This window comes from Procambarus clarkii, chromosome 70 (assembly GCF_040958095.1).
Source record: "Procambarus clarkii isolate CNS0578487 chromosome 70, FALCON_Pclarkii_2.0, whole genome shotgun sequence".
Taxonomy (NCBI): Eukaryota; Metazoa; Arthropoda; class Malacostraca; order Decapoda; family Cambaridae; genus Procambarus; species Procambarus clarkii.
This window is the reverse complement of record NC_091219.1, coordinates 5,400,765-5,425,823: the sequence shown is the minus strand read 5'-3', so window position 1 is coordinate 5,425,823 and position 25,059 is coordinate 5,400,765. Positions and strand designations below refer to the sequence as shown.

Sequence of the window (25,059 nt, the reverse complement as noted above, 5' to 3'; positions counted from 1 at the left end):
CCACATCAAGCTAGCACCACCTTCTATACCACATCAAGCCAGCACCACATTCTATACCACAACAAGCCAGCACCCTATTCTATACCACATCAAGCCAGCACCACCTTCTATACCACATCATGCCAGCACCAGTTTTATTACCATATCAAGCCAGCACCACCTTCTATTCCACATCAAGCCAACACCTTCTATACCACATCAAACCGGCCCCACCTGCTATACCACATCAAGCCAGCACCACCTTCTACACCACATCAAGCCAGCACAACATTCTATACCACATCAAGCCAGCACCCCATTCTAGACAACATCAAGCCAGCACCACTTACTATACCACATCAAGCCAGCACCCCCTACTATACCACATCAAGCCAGCAACACCTACTATACCACATCAAGCCAGCACCAATTTCAATACCACATCAAGCCAGCACCACCTTACATACCACATCAAGCCAGCACCACTTACTATACCACATCATGTCAGCATCACCTTCTATACCACATCAAGCCAGCACCACCTTCTGTTCAACATCAAGCCAACACCTCCTTCTATACCACATCAAGCCGGCCCCACGTGCTATACCACATCAAGCCAGCACCACCTTCTATACCACATCAAGCCAGCACAACATTCTATACCACATCAAGCCACCACCCCATTCTATACCACATCAAGCCAGCACCACTTACTATACCACATCAAGCTAGTACCAATTTCAATACCACATCAAGCCAGCACCACCATCTATACCACATCAAGCCAGCACCAACTTCCATGCTACATCAAGCCAGCACCACCTACTATATCACATCAAGCCAGCACCACCTGCTATTACACATCATGCCAGCACCACCATCTATACCACATCAAGCCAGCATCAATTTCAGAACTACATCATGCCAGCACCACCTGCTATACCACATCAAGCTAGCACCACCTTCTATACCACATCAAGCCAGCACCACATTCTATACCACAACAAGCCAGCACCCTATTCTATACCACATCAAGCCAGCACCACCTTCTATACCACATCATGCCAGCACCAGTTTTATTACCATATCAAGCCAGCACCACCTTCTATTCCACATCAAGCCAACACCTTCTATACCACATCAAACCGGCCCCACCTGCTATACCACATCAAGCCAGCACCACCTTCTATACCACATCAAGCCAGCACAACATTCTATACCACATCAAGCCAGCACCCCATTTTAGACAACATCAAGCCAGCACCACTTACTATACCACATCAAGCCAGCACCCCCTACTATACCACATCAAGCCAGCAACACCTACTATACCACATCAAGCCAGCACCAATTTCAATACCACATCAAGCCAGCACCACCTTACATACCACATCAAGCCAGCACCACTTACTATACCACATCATGTCAGCATCACCTTCTATACCACATCAAGCCAGCACCACCTTCTGTTCAACATCAAGCCAACACCTCCTTCTATACCACATCAAGCCGGCCCCACGTGCTATACCGCATCAAGCCAGCACCACCTTCTATACCACATCAAGCCAGCACAACATTCTATACCACATCAAGCCAGCACCCCATTCTATACCACATCAAGCCAGCACCACTTACTATACCACATCAAGCTAGTACCAATTTCAATACCACATCAAGCCAGCACCACCATCTATACCACATCAAGCCAGCACCAACTTCCATGCTACATCAAGCCAGCACCACCTACTATATCACATCAAGCCAGCACCACCTGCTATTACACATCATGCCAGCACCACCATCTATACCACATCAAGCCAGCATCAATTTCAGTACTACATCATGCCAGCACCACCTGCTATACCACATCAAGCTAGCACCACCTTCTATACCACAACAATCCAGCACCCTATTCTATACCACATCAAGCCAGCACCACCTTCTATACCACATCATGCCAGCACCAGTTTTATTACCATATCAAGCCAGCACCACCTTCTGTACCACATCAGGCCAGCACCACCTTCTGTATCACATCAGGCCAGCACCAATTTCAATACCACATCAAGCCAGTACCAATTTCAATACCACATCAAGTCAGCACCACCAACTATACCATATCAAGCCAGCACCAACTTCCATGCCACATCAAGCCAGCACCACCTACTATACCACATCAAGCCAGCACCACCTGCTATTACACATCAAGCCAGCACCACCTTCTATACCACATCAAGCCAGTATCACTTACTATACCACATTAAGCCAGCACCTCCTTATGTACCACATCAAACCAGCACCACCTACTATACCACACCAAGCCAACACCACCTACTATACCACATCAAGCCAGCACCACCTACTATACCACATCAAGCCAGCACTACCTACTATACTACATTAAGCCAGCACTACCTACTATGCCACATGAAGCCAGCACTACCTCCCATACCCCATCAAGCCAGCACCACTTTCTATACCACATCAAGCAAGCACCAGTTTCAATACCACATCAAGCCAGCACCAATTTCAATACCACATCAAGCCAGCACCACCATCTCTACCACATCAAGCCAGCATCATTTACTATTCCACATCAAGGCAGCACCACTTTCTATACCACATCAAGCCAGCATCATTTACTATTCCACATTAAGCCTGCACCACTTTCTATACCACACATCAAGCCAGCACCACCTTCTATACCACATCAAGGCAGCACCACTTACTATACCCTATCAAGGGAGCTCCACCTTATGTACCACATCAAGCCTACACCACTTTCTATACACACATCAAGCCAGCACCACCTTCTATGCCACATCAAGCCAGCACCACTTACTATACCACATCAAGCCAGCACCTATTACTATACCACATCAAGACAGCACCACTTACTATACCTCATCAAGCCAGCACCACCTTCTATACCACATGAAGCCAGCATCACCTTCTATACCACATGAAGCCAGCACCACCTTCTATACCACATGAAGCCAGCACCACCTTCTATACCACATCAGGCCAACACCACATACTATACCACATCAAGCCAGCACCAACTTATATACCACATTAAGCCAGCACCACCTTATATACCACATCAAGCCAGCACCACTTACTATATCACATCAAGCCAGCACCACCTTATGACCACATCAAGCCAGCACCACTTACTATACCACATCACGACAGCACCACTTACTATACCACAGCAAGCCACCACCACTTACAATACCACATCAAACCAGCACCACCTTATATTCCAAATCAAGCTGCCAGACGTATCTGGCAGCTTTCTCAAAACCCAAATGTCGAGTACACAATGTGTCAACTTTGTGAAAAAGAAAACATGCACTCTCTTGAACATTATATTGTAGAATGTCCCATATTGACTGATTTTCGCCCTCCTGGGCTAAGGTATGCTGAACTGTGTAATTACTATATGAGTACTGGAACACTTGATGATATATTGGACTTGTACCCAAGATTGACCATGTAATGTATCAACTATACAATGCATGTATGTGATGTAACTATATAACCTGAACTTGTAAAAGAACCTTAATCACCTTCAGTGATTAAGTGCTTAATTGCACACTAGTTTCTCTATCAGCTATCTCACCCTGTCAGAGTAAAAGAGACAATTGTATGTGAATGCATGTGTGTGTGTATATGTGTATGTATATATGTATATGTAAGTACATGTGTGTGTGTATGTATGTGTATAAAGTATATATGGAATCTGATCAGAATTACATTTCACCTTTGTAAATGCACATTAATGACACTAGGTAAAAGACACATCGAACACTTTATGTAGAGCATACGTAAATCTGTGTATCTATGTATTTACGTATGTAAGTTAGCTTAGCATTTTAAAAGCACCGAATCACCTTCTGTGGTTGATTGTTCAATAAACCCTTGAACTATATGTTTAACACATCTCTAACTCTGTCTATGGAGGACAGAAGAAAATGTATATATGCTGGTTAGCATTGTAAATGTGTGGCCACGTCAGTGGTAGAAAATAATAATAATAAAAAATACCACATTAAGCCAGCACCACCTTATATACCACATCAAGCCAGCACCATCTTCTATAACACATCAACCCAGCACCACCCACTATATCACATCAAGCCAGCACCACCTACTATACCACATCAAGCCAACACCACCTTCTATACCACATCAAGCCAACACCACCTTCTATACCACCTCAAGCCAACACCACCTTCTATACTACATCCAGCCAACACCACCTTCTATACCACATCCAGCCAACACCACCTTCTATACCACATCCAGCCAACACCACCTTCTATACCACATCCAGCCAACACCACCTATACCACATCAAGCCAACACCACGTTCTATACCACCTCAAGCCAACACCACCTTCTATACTACATCCAGCCAACACCACCTTCTATACTACATCCAGCCAACACCACCTTCTATACCACATCCAGCCACCACCACCTTCTATACCACATCCAGCCAACACCACCTTCTGTACCACATCAAGCTAGCTGGTCAGAGGGCTAGTGGAGTGCTGGAAAACTTCACTGTTGGCGTGTACTAGCCAGAGGGCTAGTGGAGCGCTGGAAGACTTCACTGTTTGAACGTACTAGCGAGTGCGTTTAGAGGGAGCTTGAAGACGTCACAATATCTGCAGCTAGCGTAAGGGCTAGTGTGTTGCGCGGAACACCTCGTCAGGACTTGCATAGTGTCCGTCATCTTTGTAACTAGCTAGCGTGAGGGCAAGTGATGCGCTGGACTGCCTCGCCAGAGGGTGTGTATAATAGTATTTGTAAATACTAATAAGTGATAGTTTTAAGTGCAATTTCAATGCTTACCTTAAACATTACACGCATATAAATCAAAGCTAAGGATCTCTGACCTTGAGAAGGATCGTATCGTTTAAAAGAACCCGGTTACGGCAGGGTTCATAACAAAAACTTTGTAGGCAGACCTAATACCCACCAGGGCAGGTCACCTGACCACCAAGATAGGGCAAGAAACCTATGGGTAAAAGGGAACGAAAAAGGTGAAGGAAAGGGTCAAATAAGGATAACTATACAAAACATAAACACTGGATAATATATATATATATATATATATATATATATATATATATATATATATATATATATATATATATATATATATATATGTCGTACCTAGTAGCCAGAACTCACTTCTCAGCCTACTATTCAAGGCCCGATTTGCCTAATAAGCCAAGTTTTCCTGAATTAATATATTTACTATAATTTTTTTCTTATGAAATGATAAAGCAACCCTTTTCTCGATGTATGAGGTCAATTTTTTTTATTGGAGTTAAAATTAACGTAGATATATGACCGAACCTAACCAACCCTACCTAACCTAACCTAACCTATATTTATAGGTAAGGTTAGGTTAGGTAGCCAAAAAAAGCTAGGTTAGGTTAGGTTAGGTAGGTTAGGTAGACGAAAAAACATTAATTCATGAAAACCTGGCTTATTAGGCAAATCGGGCCTTGAATAGTAGGCTGAGAAGTGCGTTCTGGCTATTAGGTACGACATATATATATATATATATATATATATATATATATATATATATATATATATATATATATATATATATATATATATATTGTGACGGTAACGCGTTTGTGTTCGGCTGTTCAAAAGCTAGGGGTATGGCCTCGTCACATATAGAAATAAAAAATAGAAAATCTGGAACTTCGTCTGTGGTAAGGTAATGGGAAGACACACAAAACACAAGTAAATTTAACAATGAGATTTTAATTACGTTAGAAAAGCAAAACATGAATAAAATGGACATACAAATTGGAACATAAAAGCAATCAATCAAAATAATAAGAATAATCAAATGACAAAATGAAAAGTTACGTTAAGACAAGTGAGTAATAACAAGTGAACAATATAATGCAAATATGGGTGCAGGAATATTGGCTTTTAGGTGCCACCTCTCTTAGTACACGTAAGCCAGAGCTTAGTCTACCAACGAGACGTGTTAACTTGTTGAAAGCACTGGATATTCTGAGGTCTGTAGGTCGTGTGGCCCCAGACATCAGGTAGTGTGGCGGGTGGAGGGCAGGTGCAACTGGACCCGCAGCCAATCAGAGATGAGCAGGCGACGGACAGGTAGTTTGGTGATTCGAGTGGCGGAGGGGGGGAGCAGGTGTTCCTGGTGCTGCATACGTTTGCGCTCTGGCAAACCTTGGTGTTGTATTTGTTGGCTATTTCTTCCATATTAGTTGTATAGGGATTTATAGCGACGAACTTTGGAGGGAAGAGCAGGCTCAATCTCTCTTGAAGGAGATTATCGTCACAATATATATATATATATATATATATATATATATATATATATATATATATATATATATATATATATATATATATATATATATATATATATATATATATATATATATATATATATATATATATATATATATATATATATATATATAAGTTCCGCTGGATGGAAATAAATAAATACAGGTTAAATGGATGCTGTATTGTATTGACGTGCTAAATTGAAGCTTATATGGGGATCTAATTTGTACATGCCAGGGCTTACATTCAGGCTGTTGTTACATTGTTTGTTCAGAGCAGACTCAATCACATTTTGTTCAACGAAACCCTTACTTTTAACAATACATCTCGCCCCTCTGAAGACGATAGAATGATCACAAACTGGAATGCAAATACAATGCACTGGAGTGCTGGGCTGTACGAATAGCATATGAATGTTGTTTTAAACGTGAGGAAAGAGATTTACCAGTCTGGCCGATGTAAACACTTGTACACTCATTACAAGGGATGGAGTACACACAACCTGCTACAGACGAGGGAGAGTTCTTAATTAACATGGACTTAACTGTATTATTATTTTTGAAAACTGAGTTAATATTAAGGTTCTTCAGGGCTGGGGTAAGATTTACTAGTCCATCAGAATATGGTAATAAAAACGAGTTTTTTAGTTTTGGTTTAGACTAGGGAGTATGTTTGTAGAACGTCCTTTTTGCTTGACCAAACGCGAGATCCAAGACTGATTTTGGGTATTTTAATTTCTTCCCAATTTCAAATATTTCGTTATTTCTTCATCAAAAAATTCTGGGCTGCAAACCCTCAGGGCTCTGAGAAACATTCCAGAAAATACTGCTCCCTTAACCTGAACATTATGATTTGAGTAAAAATGAACATACGAGCACACATTGGTTGGTTTCCTATATACATCGAATTTGAAACTCCTGCTAATTCTGTGAATCATGATGTCTAAAAAAAGGCAGAACATCATTCTCTTCATTCTCAATTGTGAATTTAATTGACAGGGACCAGCGAATTAAGCTGAATGAAAAAATCAATTCGGTCATGGTTAACCGCCCACAGGCATCGTATACCGTCAACATACCTATAACACACCAAATTCGAGGGTAAAATCCCGGTTAAGATATTCGTTTCAAAACATTCCATGTCCAAATTGCTCAAAACAGGGGGAGAGAGGATTTCCCATCACCATGCCAAATGTTTGTTTTATATAATGAATCATTAAAGCTGAAATAATTATCTTTAATGCACAATTTTATGAGTTCAACAATGGTGTTAGTAGGTAAAGTTAAATTATATTTAGGGAGTAGATCCCGTAAGAATGCCAACAAGTCATCAACAGGAACCCTAGTGAACAGAGCCGAAACATCAAAACTCACAAGTTTAAAATCAAAATTTAATTTCATACCAGACAACTTGTTAACTACGTCCAAGTTGTTTGTTATGTGTGAGTAGGCAATGGCACCTCCTACTGGGGACAAGACCGGGACAAGCTATTTGGAAAGTCTATATGCCACAAATCCAACAGAACTAATAATAGGTCTTGCAGGATTATTTGGTTTGTGTGTTTCAATAAGACCATACAGAAATGGTATGGAAGGGGAAATGACTTAAAAACTTATGAAATCAACTCCTTATCGTTCTTGAGCAATGTTTTAAGAGTTTTGTTAAAATGTGTTATAATTTTTTTCAATAGGATCACTATTAACAGGTAAGTAAGAGTCTCTGTCATCCAATAACTACTTCATTTTTTGGACGTAGTCATTGTTATTCATGTGCTGATGATATGATGAGTCACAATAACGTGGCTGAAGAATGTTGACCAAACCACACACCAGAAGATGAAAAGACGACGACGTTTCGGTCCGTCCTGGACCATCTTCAGGTTATCTTATGATTATTTCGGGACTTAGCGTCCCTGTGGCCCGGTCCTCGACCAGGCATCCTTTTTTTGTTACACACCCACCAGGAAGCCGCCCGTAGCAGCTGTCTAACTCCTAGGTACCTATTTACTGCTAGGTGAATAGGTGCATCAGGGTTAAAGGAACTCTGCCCATTTGTTTCCGCCTCTACCGGTGATCGATCCCGGAACCTCAGGACTACGAATGCAAAGTGATGTCCATTCACCTGTCAGGCCCATTATCAAGCCTCCTCAAGGGAAGTCGTGAGTGGTGGAGCCACCTAAACCTCTGAGGCGCTATTCTGTGATTGGTCGTCAAACACGCTGGGGACCAGCTTGGCCCGGTCCTGGTTTGGGCGCCAAATTTATTCTGTCCTGGGTTGTTATGCTTGTATGACGTGTGGTTCACGTGGTTCGTTCTGTCCTGGGTTGTTATGCTTGTATGACGTGTGGTTCACGTGGTTCTGTCCAGGGTTGTTATGCTTGTATGACGTGTGGTTTACGTGGTTCTGTCCAGGGTTGTTATGCTTGTATGACGTGTGGTTCACGTGGTTCTGTCCTGGGTTGTTATGCTTGTATGACGAGTGGTTCACGTGGTTCTGTCCTGGGTTGTTATGCTTGTATGACGTGTGGTTCACGTGGTTCTGTCCAGGGTTGTTATGCTTGTATGACGTGTGGTTCGTTCTGTCCTGGGTTGTTATGCTTGTATGACGTGTGGTTCACGTGGTTCGTTCTGTCCTGGGTTGTTATGCTTGTATGATGTGTGGTTCACGTGGTTCGTTCTGTCCTGGGTTGTTATGCTTGTATGACGTGTGGTTCACGTGGTTCTGTCCTGGGTTGTTATGCTTGTATGACGTGTGGTTCACGGGGTTCTGTCCAGGGTTGTTATGCTTGTATGACGTGTGGTTCACGTGGTTCTGTCCTGGGTTGTTATGCTTGTATGACGTGTGGTTCACGGGGTTCTGTCCAGGGTTGTTATGCTTGTATGACGTGTGGTTCACGTGGTTCTGTCCTGGGTTGTTATGCTTGTATGACGTGTGTTTCACGGGGTTCTGTCCAGGGTTGTTATGCTTGTATGACGTGTGGTTCACGTGGTTCTGTCCAGGGTTGTTATGCTTGTATGATGTGTGGTTCACGTGGTTCTGTCCTGGGTTGTTATGCTTGTATGACGTGTGGTTCACGTGGTTCTGTCCAGGGTTGTTATGCTTGTATGACGTGTGGTTCACGTGGTTCTGTCCTGGGTTGTTATGCTTGTATGACGTGTGGTTCACGGGGTTCTGTCCAGGGTTGTTATGTTTGTATGACGTGTGGTTCACGTGGTTCTGTCCTGGGTTGTTATGCTTGTATGATGTGTGGTTCACGTGGTTTTGTCCAGGGTTGTTATGCTTGTATGACGTGTGGTTCACGTGGTTCTGTCCTGGGTTGTTATGCTTGTATGATGTGTGGTTCACGTGGTTTTGTCCAGGGTTGTTATGCTTGTATGACGTGTGGTTCACGTGGTTCTGTCCAGGGTTGTTATGCTTGTATGACGTGTGGTTCACGTGGTTCTGTCCTGGGTTGTTATGCTTGCATGACGTGTGGTTCACGTGGTTCGGCCAAACTATGTGAAACATTGTCCAAAACGACCATTATGTTGCTCCATCTCATTGTACCTCGACGTAAGTCCGCTTTAAGATATGCAGTATCCGGTATTCGCGGCCGATAGTACATTGATTTAAGTAAGGAGTGTACTTAACACTAACGTAGAGTCAACTGCCTTATCATTGCCAAAGCAGAAGGCAACAGACTGTTTTGTGAATCCCCCATTTAATTCTCACATCGCTCGTCATTGTCTCATTGAATAAGCATTAAAAGCATTGAATAAGCATTAAAAGCATTGAATAAGCATTAAAAGTATCAGGGAGGCTCTACAGTAATCAGGGAAAGCGTTCAGTAGAAATTCCGTGAATTTCATTCCAACGTAAGACATTGACATTAATCTCACCGCATCGCTATTTCGTCCAGGCCTACACAGTGGGTATGGAACGCAGCAACTCCAGCCTGTACTCACCTAGTTGTACTCAACTAGCTGTGTTTGCGGGGGCTGAGCTCTGGCTCTTTGGTCCCGCCTCTCAACCGTCAATCAATAGGTGTACAGATTCCTGAGCCTATTGAGCTCTATCATATCTACACTTGAAACTGTGTATGGAGTCAGCCTCCACCACATCACTTATAATGCATTCATTCAATTTGTCAACCATTCTGACACTAAAAAAGTTCTTTCTAATATCTCTGTGGCTCATTGGGCACTCAGTTTCCACCTGTGTCCCCTTGTGCGTGTACCCTTTGTGTTAAACAGCCTGTCTTTATCTACCCTATCAATTCCCTTCAGAATCTTGAATGTGGTGATCATGTCCCCCCCTAACTCTTCAGTCTTCAAACGAAGTGAGGTTTAATTCCTGTAATCTCTCCTCGTAGCTCATACCTCTCAGCTCGGGTACTAGTCTGGTGGCAAACCTTTGAACCTTTTCCATTTTAGTCTTATGCTTGACTAGATATGGACTCCATGCTGGGGCTGCATACTCCAGGATTGGTCTGACATATGTGGTATACAAAGTTCTGAATGATTCTTTACACAAGTTTCTGAATGCCGTTCGTATGTTGGCCAGCCTGGCATATGCCGCTGATGTTATCCTCTTGATATGGGCTGCAGGAGACAGGTCTGGCGTGATATCAACCCCCAAGTCTTTTTCTTTCTCTGACTCCTGAAGAATTTTCTCTCCCAGATGATACCTTGTATTTGGCCTCCTGCTCCCTACATCTATCTTCATTACATTTCATTTGGTTGGGTTAAACTCTAACAACCATTTGTTCGTCCATTCCTTCAGCTTGTCTAGGTCTTCTTGAAGCCTCAAACAGTCCTCTTCTGTCTTAATCCTTCTCATAATTTTGGCATCGTCTGCAAACATTGAAAGAAATGAATCTATACCCTCCGGGAGATCATTTACATATATCAGAAACAAGATAGGACCGAGTACAGAGCCCTGTGGGACTCCACTGGTGACTTCACGCCAATCGGAGGTCTCACCCCTCACCGTAACTCTCTGCTTCCTATTGCTTAGGTACTCCCTTATCCACTGGAGCACCTTACCAGCTACACCTGCCTGTCTCTCCAGCTTATGTACCATCCTCTTATGCGGTACTGTGTCAAAGGCTTTCCGACAATCCAAGAAAATGCAGTCCGCCCAGCCCTCTCTTTCTTGCTTAATCTTTGTCACCTGATCGTAGAATTCTATTAAGCCAGTCAGGCAAGATTTACCCTCCCTGAACCCATGTTGGCGATTTGTCACGAAGTCCCTTCTCTCCAGATGTGATACCAGGTTTTTTCTCACGATCTTCTCCATCACCTTGCATGGTATACAAGTCAAGGACACTGGCCTGTAGTTCAGTGCCTCTTGCCTGTCGCCCTTTTTGTATATTGGTACTACATTAGCAGTCTTCCATATTTCTGGTAGGTCCCCCGTTTCCGGTGGTTACACTATGGAGAGTGGTAGGCAAAGTGCTCCTGCACACTCTTTCAATACCCATGGCGAGATTCCATCCGGCCCAACAGCTTTTCTCACATCCAGCTCCAATAGGTGCTTCTTGACCTCATCTCTTGTAATTTCGAACCTATCCAAGGTCACCTGGTTTGCTGCCACCTCTTCTAGCGCCGCGACATCTCCCTGTTCTATTGTAAAGACCTCCTGGAACCTTTTGTTGAGTTCTTCACACACCTCTTTGTCATTCTCTGTGTACCTGTCCTCGCCCACCCTAAGTTTCATCACCTGTTCCTTCACTGTTGTCTTCCTCCTGATGTGACTGTGTAGTAGCTTTGGTTCGGTCTTGGCTTTATTAGCTATATCATTTTCATACCTTTTCTCAGGTGCTCTTCTCACACTGACATACTCGTTCCTGGTTCTCTGGTATCTCACTCTACTTTCTGGTGTTCTGTTATTACGGAAGTTCCTCCATGCCCTTTTGTTCTGCTCCTTTGCTTTCTTACATTCCTTATTAAACCACGGATTCTTCCTTTGCTTCTCTGTTTTTTCCTGTCGGGCTGGGACAAACCTGCTTACAGCCTCCTGACATTTTTGGGTGACTTAGTCCATCATGTCTTGTACGGACTTGGTTCCGAGTTCAGTGTCCCAATGTATATCCCATAGGAAATTATTAATTTCCTCATAGTTTCCCTTTCGGTACGCCAGCCCTTTGGTTCCCACTTCTTTTTTGGGGGTGATAATTCCCAGCTCAACCAGGTTGAGCTGGGTGTGTGTGTGTGTGTGTGTGTGTGTGTGTACTCACCTAGTTGTACTCACCAAGTTGTGTCTGCAGGATCGAGCATTGACTCTTGGATCCCGCCTTTCGAGCATCGGTTGTTTACAGCAATGACTCCTGTCCCATTTCCCTATCATACCTGGTTTTAAAATTATGAATAGTATTTGCTTCCACAACCTGTTCCTGAAGTGCATTCCATTTTCCCACTACTCTCATGCTAAAAGAAAACTTCCTAAAATCTCTGTGACTCATCTGAGTTTCAAGCTTCTAAGTGTGTGTGTGTGTGTGTGTGTGTGTGTGTGTGTGTGTGTGTGTGTTGGAGACGTGTATGGAACATCAGAGGTCCGCGGTTGTTCAACGTCCTCCCAGCAAGCATAAGAAATATTGCTGGAACAACCGTGGACATTTTCAAGAGGAAACTAGATTTATTCCTCCAAGGAGTGCCGGACCAACCGGGCTGTGGTGGGTATGTGGGCCTGCGGGCCGCTCCAAGCAACAGCCTGGTGGACCAAACTCTCACAAGTCGAGCCTGGCCTCGGGCCGGGCTTGGGGAGTAGACGAACTCCCAGAACCCCATCAACCAGGTATCAACCAGGTATATTGAGCCGCGTTAAGCCCCAGTCTTCGACACCTTGCTCACGCAGCACTGCGTTGGGACATGACGCCGTGTTCAGCATGTTGTTGTTGTTACAGATTCAGCTACTCGAAACAAGTTCCAAGTAGCACTTGCTATGGTGAGCCCGTAGTGGACTTACCTGGCAAAGGAGCGGTTGTGTGTGATGTTCAGCATCCGTGGTTCTGTTTTAACCACGTGGAGGAAGTGAGGTGATCTCCAGCTCTGCAGTACCTCAGTGTATGAATGAGGATGAGTGATTGTGGAGGCTGGCCAGGTAAAGTGCAACCCGTTCTCGCAAATTCGTAAAGTCAATATTGACTTATTAACTACGTGCATAGGTGATATACTAAACATAATACATACCCTTAAAAAGATTCATAGAAAACACCGACCTTACCTAACCTTGTTAGTATCTTAAGATAAGCATCTTATTGCTTCGTAATTACAATTATAACTTAACATATACCTATTATAGGTTAGGTAATAATTGTAATTACGAAGCAATAAGATGCTTATCTTAACATACTAAGTAGGTTAGGTAAGGTCGGTGTTTTCTATGAATCTTTTTAAGGGTATCTATTATGTTAAGTATGTCACCTATGCACATATATAATAAGTCAATATTGACTTATTAAATTTGCGAGAACGGGTTGTAAAGTGAGTACCCCGTTGTGTATTGGTGTTTTAAGTCTCAAAAACTTACTTCGAAGTTCCGTCTAAGCATTGTCCATAAACATCTGCATAGGTGATTGGAAATGCAGACGCGTGAGATGCACCGTTTAACGTCAATCAGTCCCTGGGGAGGGCACGACTGTGTGTGAGGACATAAAGTTGTGTATGAGTACACCTGGAACACATTTAGTATATAATCTGTGAACTATTGAGTTATTAGGATGGTTAATTACCGCCAGTGCAGTACATTTTCCATTGAGGGATAAGGTGTTTATTATATATGTATAATTATCATGCTATATGGCCCGTGTCATGTGATATAATTTCAGAAGGAACCAGTTTCCGGCAGTGTAGTGTGTAACTTTGAAGGTATTTACTGGGAGATTTCCTAGCTGTGTTTACTGTATTTGGCCAGAGTAATTCTTTTACGTAGTGTGTTGTGTGATTTTTTTGGTCGGTGATTACTTATTTTATTCACTAAGTAGTGTAACATACATGGCAGGGGGGGCTGCAAGGTGTACCGTGGTGTATTATTTGTCTGTATGACAAGGTTCTGGCTGTAATCTTAGATTGGCTAATGAAGGATTCAGTGAGAGTTAATGAGGGTCATTAATATCACCCAAGGGATACACATAGCTGAATGAGGGACTGTTGTGTTGAAACAGTACTGAGATTAACGGAATACGTTCGAGTGCAATTATCTGTCTGTGGGGCACCTAACTGATCACTCTAGCTAATTGAGGGTAATTAGCATCATCATCATAGTGAATTCCCACAGTGGTGAGGGACAATCGGGAGGGCGACGGTGTTTGTGTTAACGTCATTTTTTAGATTAATTATCTGTCCGTGGGGAGGACTAATTAACGGCTCAAGTTAAATAGAGTAATTAATGTCACAGGATTTTGACTGACTGTCGAGGACAAAGTAATTTGAGCTAGCATAATTCGTACTGGATTTATCATATCTGTCTGTAGGACAGTTGATTAATAATTAATGTTAATTAGGGGTAATTAATGCCCGCCACCTCGTGAATTCAGTGTTTGATGAGACCTGCTTAGGTAGTGTGGAGAGTAATGCATTCGTGTAGTATTATCTCTCCATGGGAGAGTTAATTAATTGCTAGAGTTAATTAGGGTAATTAACATTCCTCAAGGTAAATTTGACAGATTGTGGAGACAACTCTCGATAGAGTGACAGTAATCTCTAACGTAACTCGTTTTAATTAGCTGTCCATGTGACTAATTAGTAATTACTGAATGCTTGATTGGTCAAGTGCGATGTAATTAAAGACAAGCGAGTAATCATTTGACAGTTGATTTGTCTGTAGGAGACAAGTGAGTTATTTAATGTAAACTAAATTGTTGCTGACTGGTGTTGACAGTCAATTAACGTAATTGATCACTAAATTCATTAGAGTAATGGTTAACGTAGAATTGATAAAGGGTTACCGAAGTGTCATTAACCCACCTAGTCATTGTGATTATATTGCAGAGGGGCTGCAAGAGTTGATTTGCAAGTTGTAGCTATCAATTTAAATTGCAGTGGGTTGCAAGTAATTTGTTATTGCAATTTGTGTCCTAAGTGGGCACACCAGTGTTTAGTTAGTTTATTTGTTTCAGCCCAAAGCGACCTCAGATAGGATTATTGTGGTTATACTTGGAGCTGCATTTATCAGGAGTCATTGCTATACTAGGGCTGTTGAATTAGCTTTCTCTAACGTACCACTGAAAGACAGTAATGTAACGTCAAATTTGTTGTTGTAGTAGACTTAGTTTCTGTGTTGAACAATTTGTTATTGTTATGAGAACGGTCTTTATAGCAAGCCCTACAACAAAAATTGTCCCACACACACATATTCTGCAATGTACAATATTTTATGTGAATTTTACTGAAGGCCTGCTTCAGGATTCGAACCCGATTCATAGTGCTACACATCAAATAAAATTTGGTTTGGAACTCTTACCCTTACCCTTAATGGTGTCTTGTCACTCAAGGAACATGACGACCTAGTGGATAAGTATTTCAACTTCATTGAAGTCCTAGAGGTTGCTCCTGTCTCTTTTTTAAAGTACAAGCTGCTTCCGACACTTAACGTATCGGCTAAGCACTCTTTTCTGCTTGAAGTCAACCTTCAAGGTAACGTAAATAGAAAAATCTCACAAATAGCATTCGACATATCAGCCTTTGTGATGTGTAGAGCGTTATCGTCTTTGAGGGTTTTGAATGCTTGAATAAACCTTTCTGGACAATTAGGAACTGTACCCTTAAGTAAAGACCCGTACACCATACCCTTGCAAATATTAATGTTATCATCTAAAATCTCACTATATTTTTCCAGATTGCTAAAACCTTTGGAAATATCTAAATAATTCACATCCATATTCGATATGGACAAAATCAGACCGTAACCAAGAGCAGTCATCGTATCATTATCCAGTTATTTACTAGAAATATTAATAACGAAGTCGTTGTTGGAGTGTTTGTTCCAATGTTCCAATCACTCTATATAATATATATGCAGCAAGCTTGAAGGGTCCCCAAGCTAATATGCAACAGAAAACTCCTCACCCCTGAAGGATTCGAAACCAGACAGCCAGAGCTCCATACACCATAGCATGTCCAGTACTTTAACCACTAGGACACAACAGACTGTTGTGTACAGTTACAAACCCATTAAGATTTCAACTTAGATTCAACAGAGCAGAAGAAGTTGTTAAACACATATGGCAAAATCTTACTGAAGCGACCATACGAGTCATAAATACTCATACTCCGCCCAAGTAAAACAGAAACAAGCAACACTTAGTGGGCCAACCAGAGGCTTAGGGCCCGCGCAAGAATATCCCTAAAAAAAAAAAAAAAAAAAAAAAAAAAAACAGACTGTTCAAAAGAATTGGAAGTCGTTTGACCTTTAACCCAATTCCTGATATATATATATATATATATATATATATATATATATATATATATATATATATATATATATATATATATATATATATATATATATATATGTATATATATATATATATATATAATATGACCGAAAAAATAAGATTAATAATTTTAACACGAATTTTCTCTATCTTTCTTACATTTCTTTTCACTGTTGATGGTAATTCAAAGATCAATTCTCCAAAATTCTCCAGACACAAAGCAGAACGCTTTAAAAGAGACCAACGTCGTCAATGCCTTCAAATGCCCTCTTAGGGACTGTAAGCCTAAAAAAAAACAGTATATAGGCAAGACAACAACATCTCTTTCCAGGCGTTTAACGATGCATAAGCAACAGGGCTCCATTAAGGAACATATAATCTCTTCCCACAAACAAACCATCACCAGAGAAATCTTAGCAAACAACACAGAAATCATCGATAGATACAGCGATAGCAGGCGGCTTGACGTCTGCGAGGCACTACACATCAAGAAGTCAACACCAGCAATCAACAGCCAATTAATGCACAACTATATTCTACCCACTTCAAGACTCTGCTCCAATATAGATGCATCAAGAAATATGGACCAATAGGCTTTCTACAATTACTTCCATTCAATACCCATTCTTTCGTGTTTTGTCTTGTGTTTGAATTTAATACCCATTCAATACCCATTGTTTCGTGTTCTGTCTTGTGTTGGAATTTAATTCTCATTGAATACCCATTGTTGAAAGTTCGTTTTTCACCTCATCCACCTCACCCAAATGTAGATATAAACCTCGAAGATGTGAAAGCTCTATTCAGTTTCAGTTGTGTGTTTGTAAACTAAAGTCTTTGAAAATGTAATAAGTTTTACGAAACGCGCCCAAGTGTCGCGTCAGACTAGAAATAAAAATGAATTTTGGGGAATTGATCTTTGAATTACCATCAACAGTGAAAAGAAATGTAAGAAAGATAGAGAAAATTCGTGTTAGAATTATTAATCTTACTTTTTCGGTCATATTTAATAATATATGTCTACAGGAAAGACAGCTACCAAAATATACTAATATATATATATTTATATATATATAAATCAATTCTCCAAAATTCATTTTTATTTCTAGTCTGACGCGACACTTGAACGCGTTTCGTAAAACTTATTACATTTTCAAAGACTTTAGTTTACACACACACAACTATAACTGAACAGAGTTTAAACAGCTTCGATTTTATACCTGCATTTGGGTGAGGTGATATGTTACAACAGTTTTGGATGAGGTGAAAACAAACTTTCAACACAAGACAGAACACGAAACAATGGGTATAATATTTTGTAAGTTAAAGGGGAAGAATGGAAGTAACTGCAAAGGGCCTATTGGCCCATATTTCTTGATGCTTCTACATTGGTGCGGAGTCTTGAAGTGGGTAGAATATAGTTGTGCAATAATTGGCTGTTGATTGCTGGTGTCGACTTCTTGATGGTGAAGGAGGCATTTCAGCGGAATTCTGTGTTGCGTTTCACTTACGAGATGGAGAAGTATGGGAAGCTGCCCTTTCTAGATGTAATAGTCATGGAAAGGAGCGGAGGTTTCCACACTGTAGTCTACACTAAGGAAACAAACATAGAAATGTGCCTCAATGCCAATAGTGACTGCCCAGACAGGTACAAGTGTTGTTAACGCTTATGTCGACCGTGCTCTCAGGCACAGCTCAGGATGGAAGCAAGTTGATGAAGAACTCTGTAGGGTAAGGCAGGTCCTAGTCAACAACGGCTTCTCCAGTGGTTTAGTTGAAGACATCATAAGAAGGAAGGTGAAACGCCATGCAACCTCTGAAGAGACAACTAACACAACACCTGTACCCCCTATTAGACTATTTTACAGGAACTTCTTTTCCACAGCTCATGAAACGGAGGAAAGGGTCCTGAAAGATATTGTTAATAGAAACGTTATCCCTACAGACAAAAATCAGAAGATACAATTGATGATCTACTATAAATCCAAGAAAACGGCCAACCTACTCATGAGAAACTCTGCAGACACAAAGCAGAACGCTTTAAAAGAGACCAATGTCGTCTATGCCTTCAAATGCCCACTTGGGGACTGTAAGACTCAAAGAATTCAGTATATAGGCAAGACAACAACATCTCTTTCCAGGCGATTAACGATGCATAAGCAACAGGGCTCCATTAAGGAACATATAATCTCTTCCCACAACCAGACTATCACCAGAGAGGTCTTAACAAAAAACACGGAAATCATCGATAGATACAGCGATAGCAGGTGGCTTGATATCTGCGAGGAACTACACATCAAGAAGTCGACACCAGCAATCAACAGCCAATTAATGCACAACTGTATTCTACCCACTTCAAGACTCCGCACCAATATAGAAGCATCAAGAAATATGGGCCAATAGGCCCTTTGCAGTTACTTCCATTCTTCCCTTTAACTTACAAAATATTATATCCATTGTTTCGTGTTCTGTCTTGTGTTGAAAGTTTGTTTTCACCTCATCCAAAACTGTTGTAACATATCACCTCACCCAAATGCAGGTATAAAATCGAAGCTGTTTAAACTCAGTTCAGTTATAGCTGTGTGTGTGTACACTAAAGTCTTTGAAAATGAAATAAGTTTTACGAAACGCGTTCAAGTGTCGCGTCAGACTAGAAATAAAAATGAATTTTGGAGAATTGATTTTTCAGTTCCCATCAACAGTGAAAAGAAATATAAGAAAGATTGAGAAAATTCGTGAGAAAATTCGTGTTAGAATTATTAATCTTACTTTTTCGGTCATATTTAATAATATATATATATACTAATATATATATATATATATATATATATATATATATATATATATATATATATATATATATATATATATAACTGAAAACTCACACCCCAGAAGTGACTCGAACCCATACTCCCAGGAGCAAAGCAACTGGTATGTACAAGACGCCTTAATCCACTTGACCATCACGACCGGACATAATGAGGTGATAGCCGAGGCTATTTGAACCACACCATCGCCGGCACTCGGATAGTAATCTTGGGCATAGCATTTTACCAAATCACCTCATTCTTTGGGGCACACGTGAGGAACACAAATGCGAACAAGCCTGAATGGTCCCCAGGACAATATGCAGCTGAAAACTCACACCCCAGAAGTGACTCGAACCCATACTCCCAGGAGCAAAACAACTGGTATGTACAAGACGCCTTAATCCACTTGACCATCACGACCGGACATAATGAGGTGATAGCCGAGGCTATTTGAACCACCCCACCGCCGGCACTCGGATAGTAATCTTGGGCATAGCATTTTACCAAATCACCTCATTCTTTGGGGCACACGTGAGGAACACAAATGCAAACAAGCCTGAATGGTCCCCTGGACAATATGGAACTGAAAACTCACACCCCAGAAGTGACTCGAACCCATACTCCCAGGAGCAAAGCAACTGGTATGTACAAGACGCCTTAATCCACTTGACCATCACGACCAAAGAATGAGGTGATTTGGTAAAATGCTATGCCCAAGATTACTATCCGAGTGCCGGCGGTGGGGTGGTTCAAATAGCCTCGGCTATCACCTCATTATGTCCGGTCGTGATGGTCAAGTGGATTAAGGCGTCTTGTACATACCAGTTGCTTTGCTCCTGGGAGTATGGGTTCGAGTCACTTCTGGGGTGTGAGTTTTCAGTTGCATATTGTCCAGGCGACCATTCAGGCTTGATCGCATTTGTGTTCCTCACGTGTGCCCCAAAGAATGAGGTGATTTGGTAAAATGCTATGCCCAAGATTACTATCCGAGTGCTGGCGGTGGGGTGGTTCAAATAGCCTCGGCTATCACCTCATTATGTCCGGTCGTGATGGTCAAGTGGATTAAGGCGTCTTGTACATACCAGTTGTTTTGCTCCTGGGAGTATGGGTTCGAGTCACTTCTGGGGTGTGAGTTTTCAGCTGCATATTGTCCTGGGGACCATTCAGGCTTGCTCGCATATATATATATATATATATATATATATATATATATATATATATATATATATATATATATATATATATATATATATATATATATATATATATATATATATATATATATATATATATATATATATATATATTAGTATATTTTGGTAGCAGTCTTTCCTGTAGACATATATTATTAAATATGACCGAAAAAGTAAGATTAATAATTCTAACACGAATTTTCTCAATCTTTCGTACATTTCGTTTCACTGTTGGTGGTAAATCAAAAATCAATTCTCCAAAATTCATTTTTATTTCTAGTCTGACGCGACACGAGCGCGTTTCGTAAAACTTATTACATTTTCAAAGACTTTAGTTCACAAATACACAACTGAATAGAACTTACGCATCTCCGATTTTATATCTACATTTGAGTGAGGTGGAAGGGGTGATGTGGCATTAACACAAGACAGAACAGGATGTGGTATTAATAGGGTATTAATTTCATCAACACAAGACAGAACAAGAGTATTAATAGGGTTTTAATTTCATCAACACAAGACAGAACACGAAACAATGGATATTGAATAGAAGTGTTTGTAGAAAGTCTATTGGTCCATATTTCTTGATGCTTCTATATTGGAGCGGAGTCTTGAGGTGGGTAGAATATAGTTGTGCAATAATTGGCTGTTGATTGCTGGTGTTGACTTTTTGATGTGTAGTGCCTCGCAAACGTCAAGCCGCCTGCTATCGCTGTATCTATCGATGATTTCTGTGTTGTTTACTAGGATTTCTATGGCGATGGTTTGGTTGTGGGAAGAGATTATATGTTCCTTAATGGAGCCCTGTTGCTTATGCATCGTTAAACGCCTAGAAAGAGATGTTGTTGTCTTGCCTATATACTGAGTTTTTTGGAGCTTACAGTCCCCAAGAGGGCATTTGAAGGCATAGACGACGTTAGTCTCTTTTAAAGCGTTCTGTTTTGTGTCTGGAGAGTTTCTCGTGAGTAGGCTGGCCGTTTTTCTGGTTTTATAGTAAATCGTCAGTTGTATCTTCTGATTTTTGTCTGTAGGGATAACGTTTCTATTAACAATATCTTTCAGGACCCTTTCCTCCATTTTATGAGCTGTGGAAAAGAAGTTCCTGTAAAATAGTCTAATAGGGGGTATAGGTGTTGTGTTAGTTGTCTCTTCAGAGGTTGCATGGCTTTTCACTTTCCTTCTTATGATGTCTTCGACGAAACCATTGGAGAAGCCGTTATTGACTAGGACCTGCCTTACCCTACAGAGTTCTTCGTCGACTTGCTTCCATTCTGAGCTGTGGCTGAGAGCACGGTCGAAATATGCGTTAACAACACTCCTCTTGTACCTATCTGGGCAGTCGCTGTTGGCATTTAGGCACATTCCTATGTTTGTTTCCTTAGTGTAGACTGCAGTGTGGAAACCTCCGCCCTTTTCCATGACTGTTACATCTAGAAAGGGCAGCTTCCCATCCTTTTCCATCTCGTAAGTGAAACGCAGCACGGTTTCACTTACGAGATTAACCAGAAAAACGGCCAGCCTACTCATGAGAAACTCTCCAGACACAAAACAGAACGCTTTAAAAGAGATTAACGTCGTCTATGCCTTCCAATGCCCTCTTGGGGACTGTAAGCTCCAAAAAACCCAGTATATAGGCAAGACAACAACATCTCTTTCTAGGCGTTTAACGATGCATAAGCAACAGGGCTCCATTAAGGAACATATAATCTCTTCCCACAACCAAACCATCGCCAGAGAAATCCAAGTAAACAACACAGAAATCATCGATAGATACAGCGATAGCAGGCGGCTTGACGTTTGCGAGGCACTACACATCAAGAAGTCAACACCAGCAATCAACAGCCAATTATTGCACAACTATATTCTACCCACCTAAGACTTCGCTCCAATATAGAAGCATCAAGAAATATGGACCAATAGGCTTTCTACAAACACTTCTATTCAATATCCATTGTTTCGTGTTCTGTCTTGTGTTGATGAAATTAATACCCTATTAATACTCTTGTTCTGTCTTGTGTTGATGAAATTAATACCCTATTAATACCACATCTTGTTCTGTCTTGTGTTAATGCCACATCACCCCTTCCACCTCACTCAAATGTAGATATAAAATCGGAGATGCGTAAGTTCTATTCAGTTGTGTATTTGTGAACTAAAGTCTTTGAAAATGTAATAAGTTTTACGAAACGCGCTCGTGTTGCGTCAGACTAGAAATAAAAATGAATTTTGGAGAATTGATTTTTGATTTACCTCCAACAGTGAAACGAAATGTACGAAAGATTGAGAAAATTCGTGTTAGAATTATTAATCTTACTTTTTCGGTCATATTTAATAATATATATATATATATATATACACATACATATGTTATATATATATATATATATATATATATATATATATATATATATATATATATATATATATATATATATATATATATATATATATATATATATATATATATATATATATATATATATGGCTGAAAACTCTCACCCCAGAAGTGGCTCGAACCCATACTGCTAGGAGCAACGCAACTGGTATGTACAGGACACCTTAATCCACTTGACCATCACGACCGGACAAAAACTGATGGTAGCCGAGGCTATTTAGCCCATCAGCCCGCCGGCACTCTGATGGTAATCAATCATTATCAAATGCTATGCCCAAATGAGAATAAGATATAAAAGCAGATAACATGTTTATACGGACTGTATGTTCATTTATGTCATCGTATAACACATACAAATAAAAGAACTTGTGTGTTCATAGTTAGGCTTCGGCTTATGTAGAGTTTAAACACCTTACCTTGAGCTTTCTTGCACATGAAGTGGAACTCCTCGGTGACTTTCTCCACCACCCAGCGACCGTCAGCGTCCGAGGCGTCCACGGCCGCAGCACCGTACCCATTCAGAGACCTGCCGCCCATACCACACTTCAATACACGGTATTCCCAGCTTAAGGAGCCCGGTGCTCAAAAATATTCGTCCATGTATGAAATATAGTGAAAATTGTTAAACAAATCTCCAATTTATTGTCTTCAGCGTCGTGAAAGTTTCCTCCCAATATGTTCAGAAATGGATTTTAGACAAGTTTTTAAAAAGAACATTTTGTTGATCAGGAGAACAGCTCTTATTAACTGGGACTGAGGGATGATGCAGTAACAAGGAGATGCAAGCACCTGTCCGATAAACAAAGAAGAATAGTAGTAGTAAGGAGGGTCCTCAGAATGTATATGCAGCTGGTGCCTTTATAGCACCGATGAGTAATACATAATAACACAAATTATAATGAATATGCTTTATTTTGTTATATATCACATAAATAAATTGCTGAATGTTATTATGTTACTTTCACTAATGTCCCAAAAACAAAATTTTGGGGGACATTAAATTTTTTTTTTTCGGGGGGTGAAATTTATTATTTATTTATTTCTCCTTTGTTTATTATCTGATTTTATTGTAACTTCTACATCATGGAGAATGCATACCAGTCACTGACTATGTTAAACTGGAATGAAATTTGTCAACAAATAACTGCCTTCTGCAGTTACCTTTGTTCTTATTATCTTAAATAGGGTTTTGAAATGGTGAAAAGATTGGCAAATGCAGTTTAAAGCTGATAAATGAGGCTAGGTAATGATGATAAAGTTACAAGATACGAGCTTGATGGTGTTGAGATTGCGAAGTCGGATTGCGAAAGGGATCTGGGAGTTATGATTAGTAAGAATTTAAAACCAAAGGATCAATGCCTGAATGTTCGTAATAAGGCAAATAGGACACTGGGATTTATTAATCGAAGTGTTAGTAACAAGACACCGGGTGTTGTTCTTCAGTTATATCTTGCTCTAGTTAGGCCCCATTTAGATTATGCAGTTCAGTTTTGGTCGGCATACTAAATAATGGATATAAATTCACTTGAACATGTCCAGCGTAGGACGACAAAGTTAATTCCCCAAATTAGAAATCTTTCATATAAAGAAAGATTAGCAAAGCTTAAATTGCATTCACTGGAAAGGCGAAGAGTTAGGAATGACATGATAGAGGTTAACAAGTGGATGAATGGACATAACAAAGGAGATATTAATAGGGTATTAAAAGTATCAACGCAAGACAACACAAAACAATGGGGTATAAATTGGATTAGTTTAGATTTAGGAAAGACTTGGGAAAATACTGGTTCGTAACAGAGTTGTTGATTTGTGGAACCAAGTGCCGCAAAACGTAGTGGAGGTGGGGTCCCTCCATTGTTTCAAGAGTGGGTTGGACATGTATATGAGTGGGATTGGGTGGTTATAAATAGGAGC

The 25,059-nt window shown here is 40.7% G+C and overlaps 1 protein-coding gene across 1 annotated transcript in view; it reads right to left on the bottom strand.

Moving 5' to 3' along the window:
• Positions 1-25,059, bottom strand: part of LOC123749292 (macrophage mannose receptor 1-like) — a 236,043-nt gene that overhangs the window by 121,580 nt on the left and 89,404 nt on the right. The window contains exon 8 of the mRNA XM_069311889.1: positions 23,562-23,671. Within this exon, the coding sequence (XP_069167990.1) occupies positions 23,562-23,671 (110 nt within the window). The remainder of the gene's footprint in view (positions 1-23,561; positions 23,672-25,059) is intronic.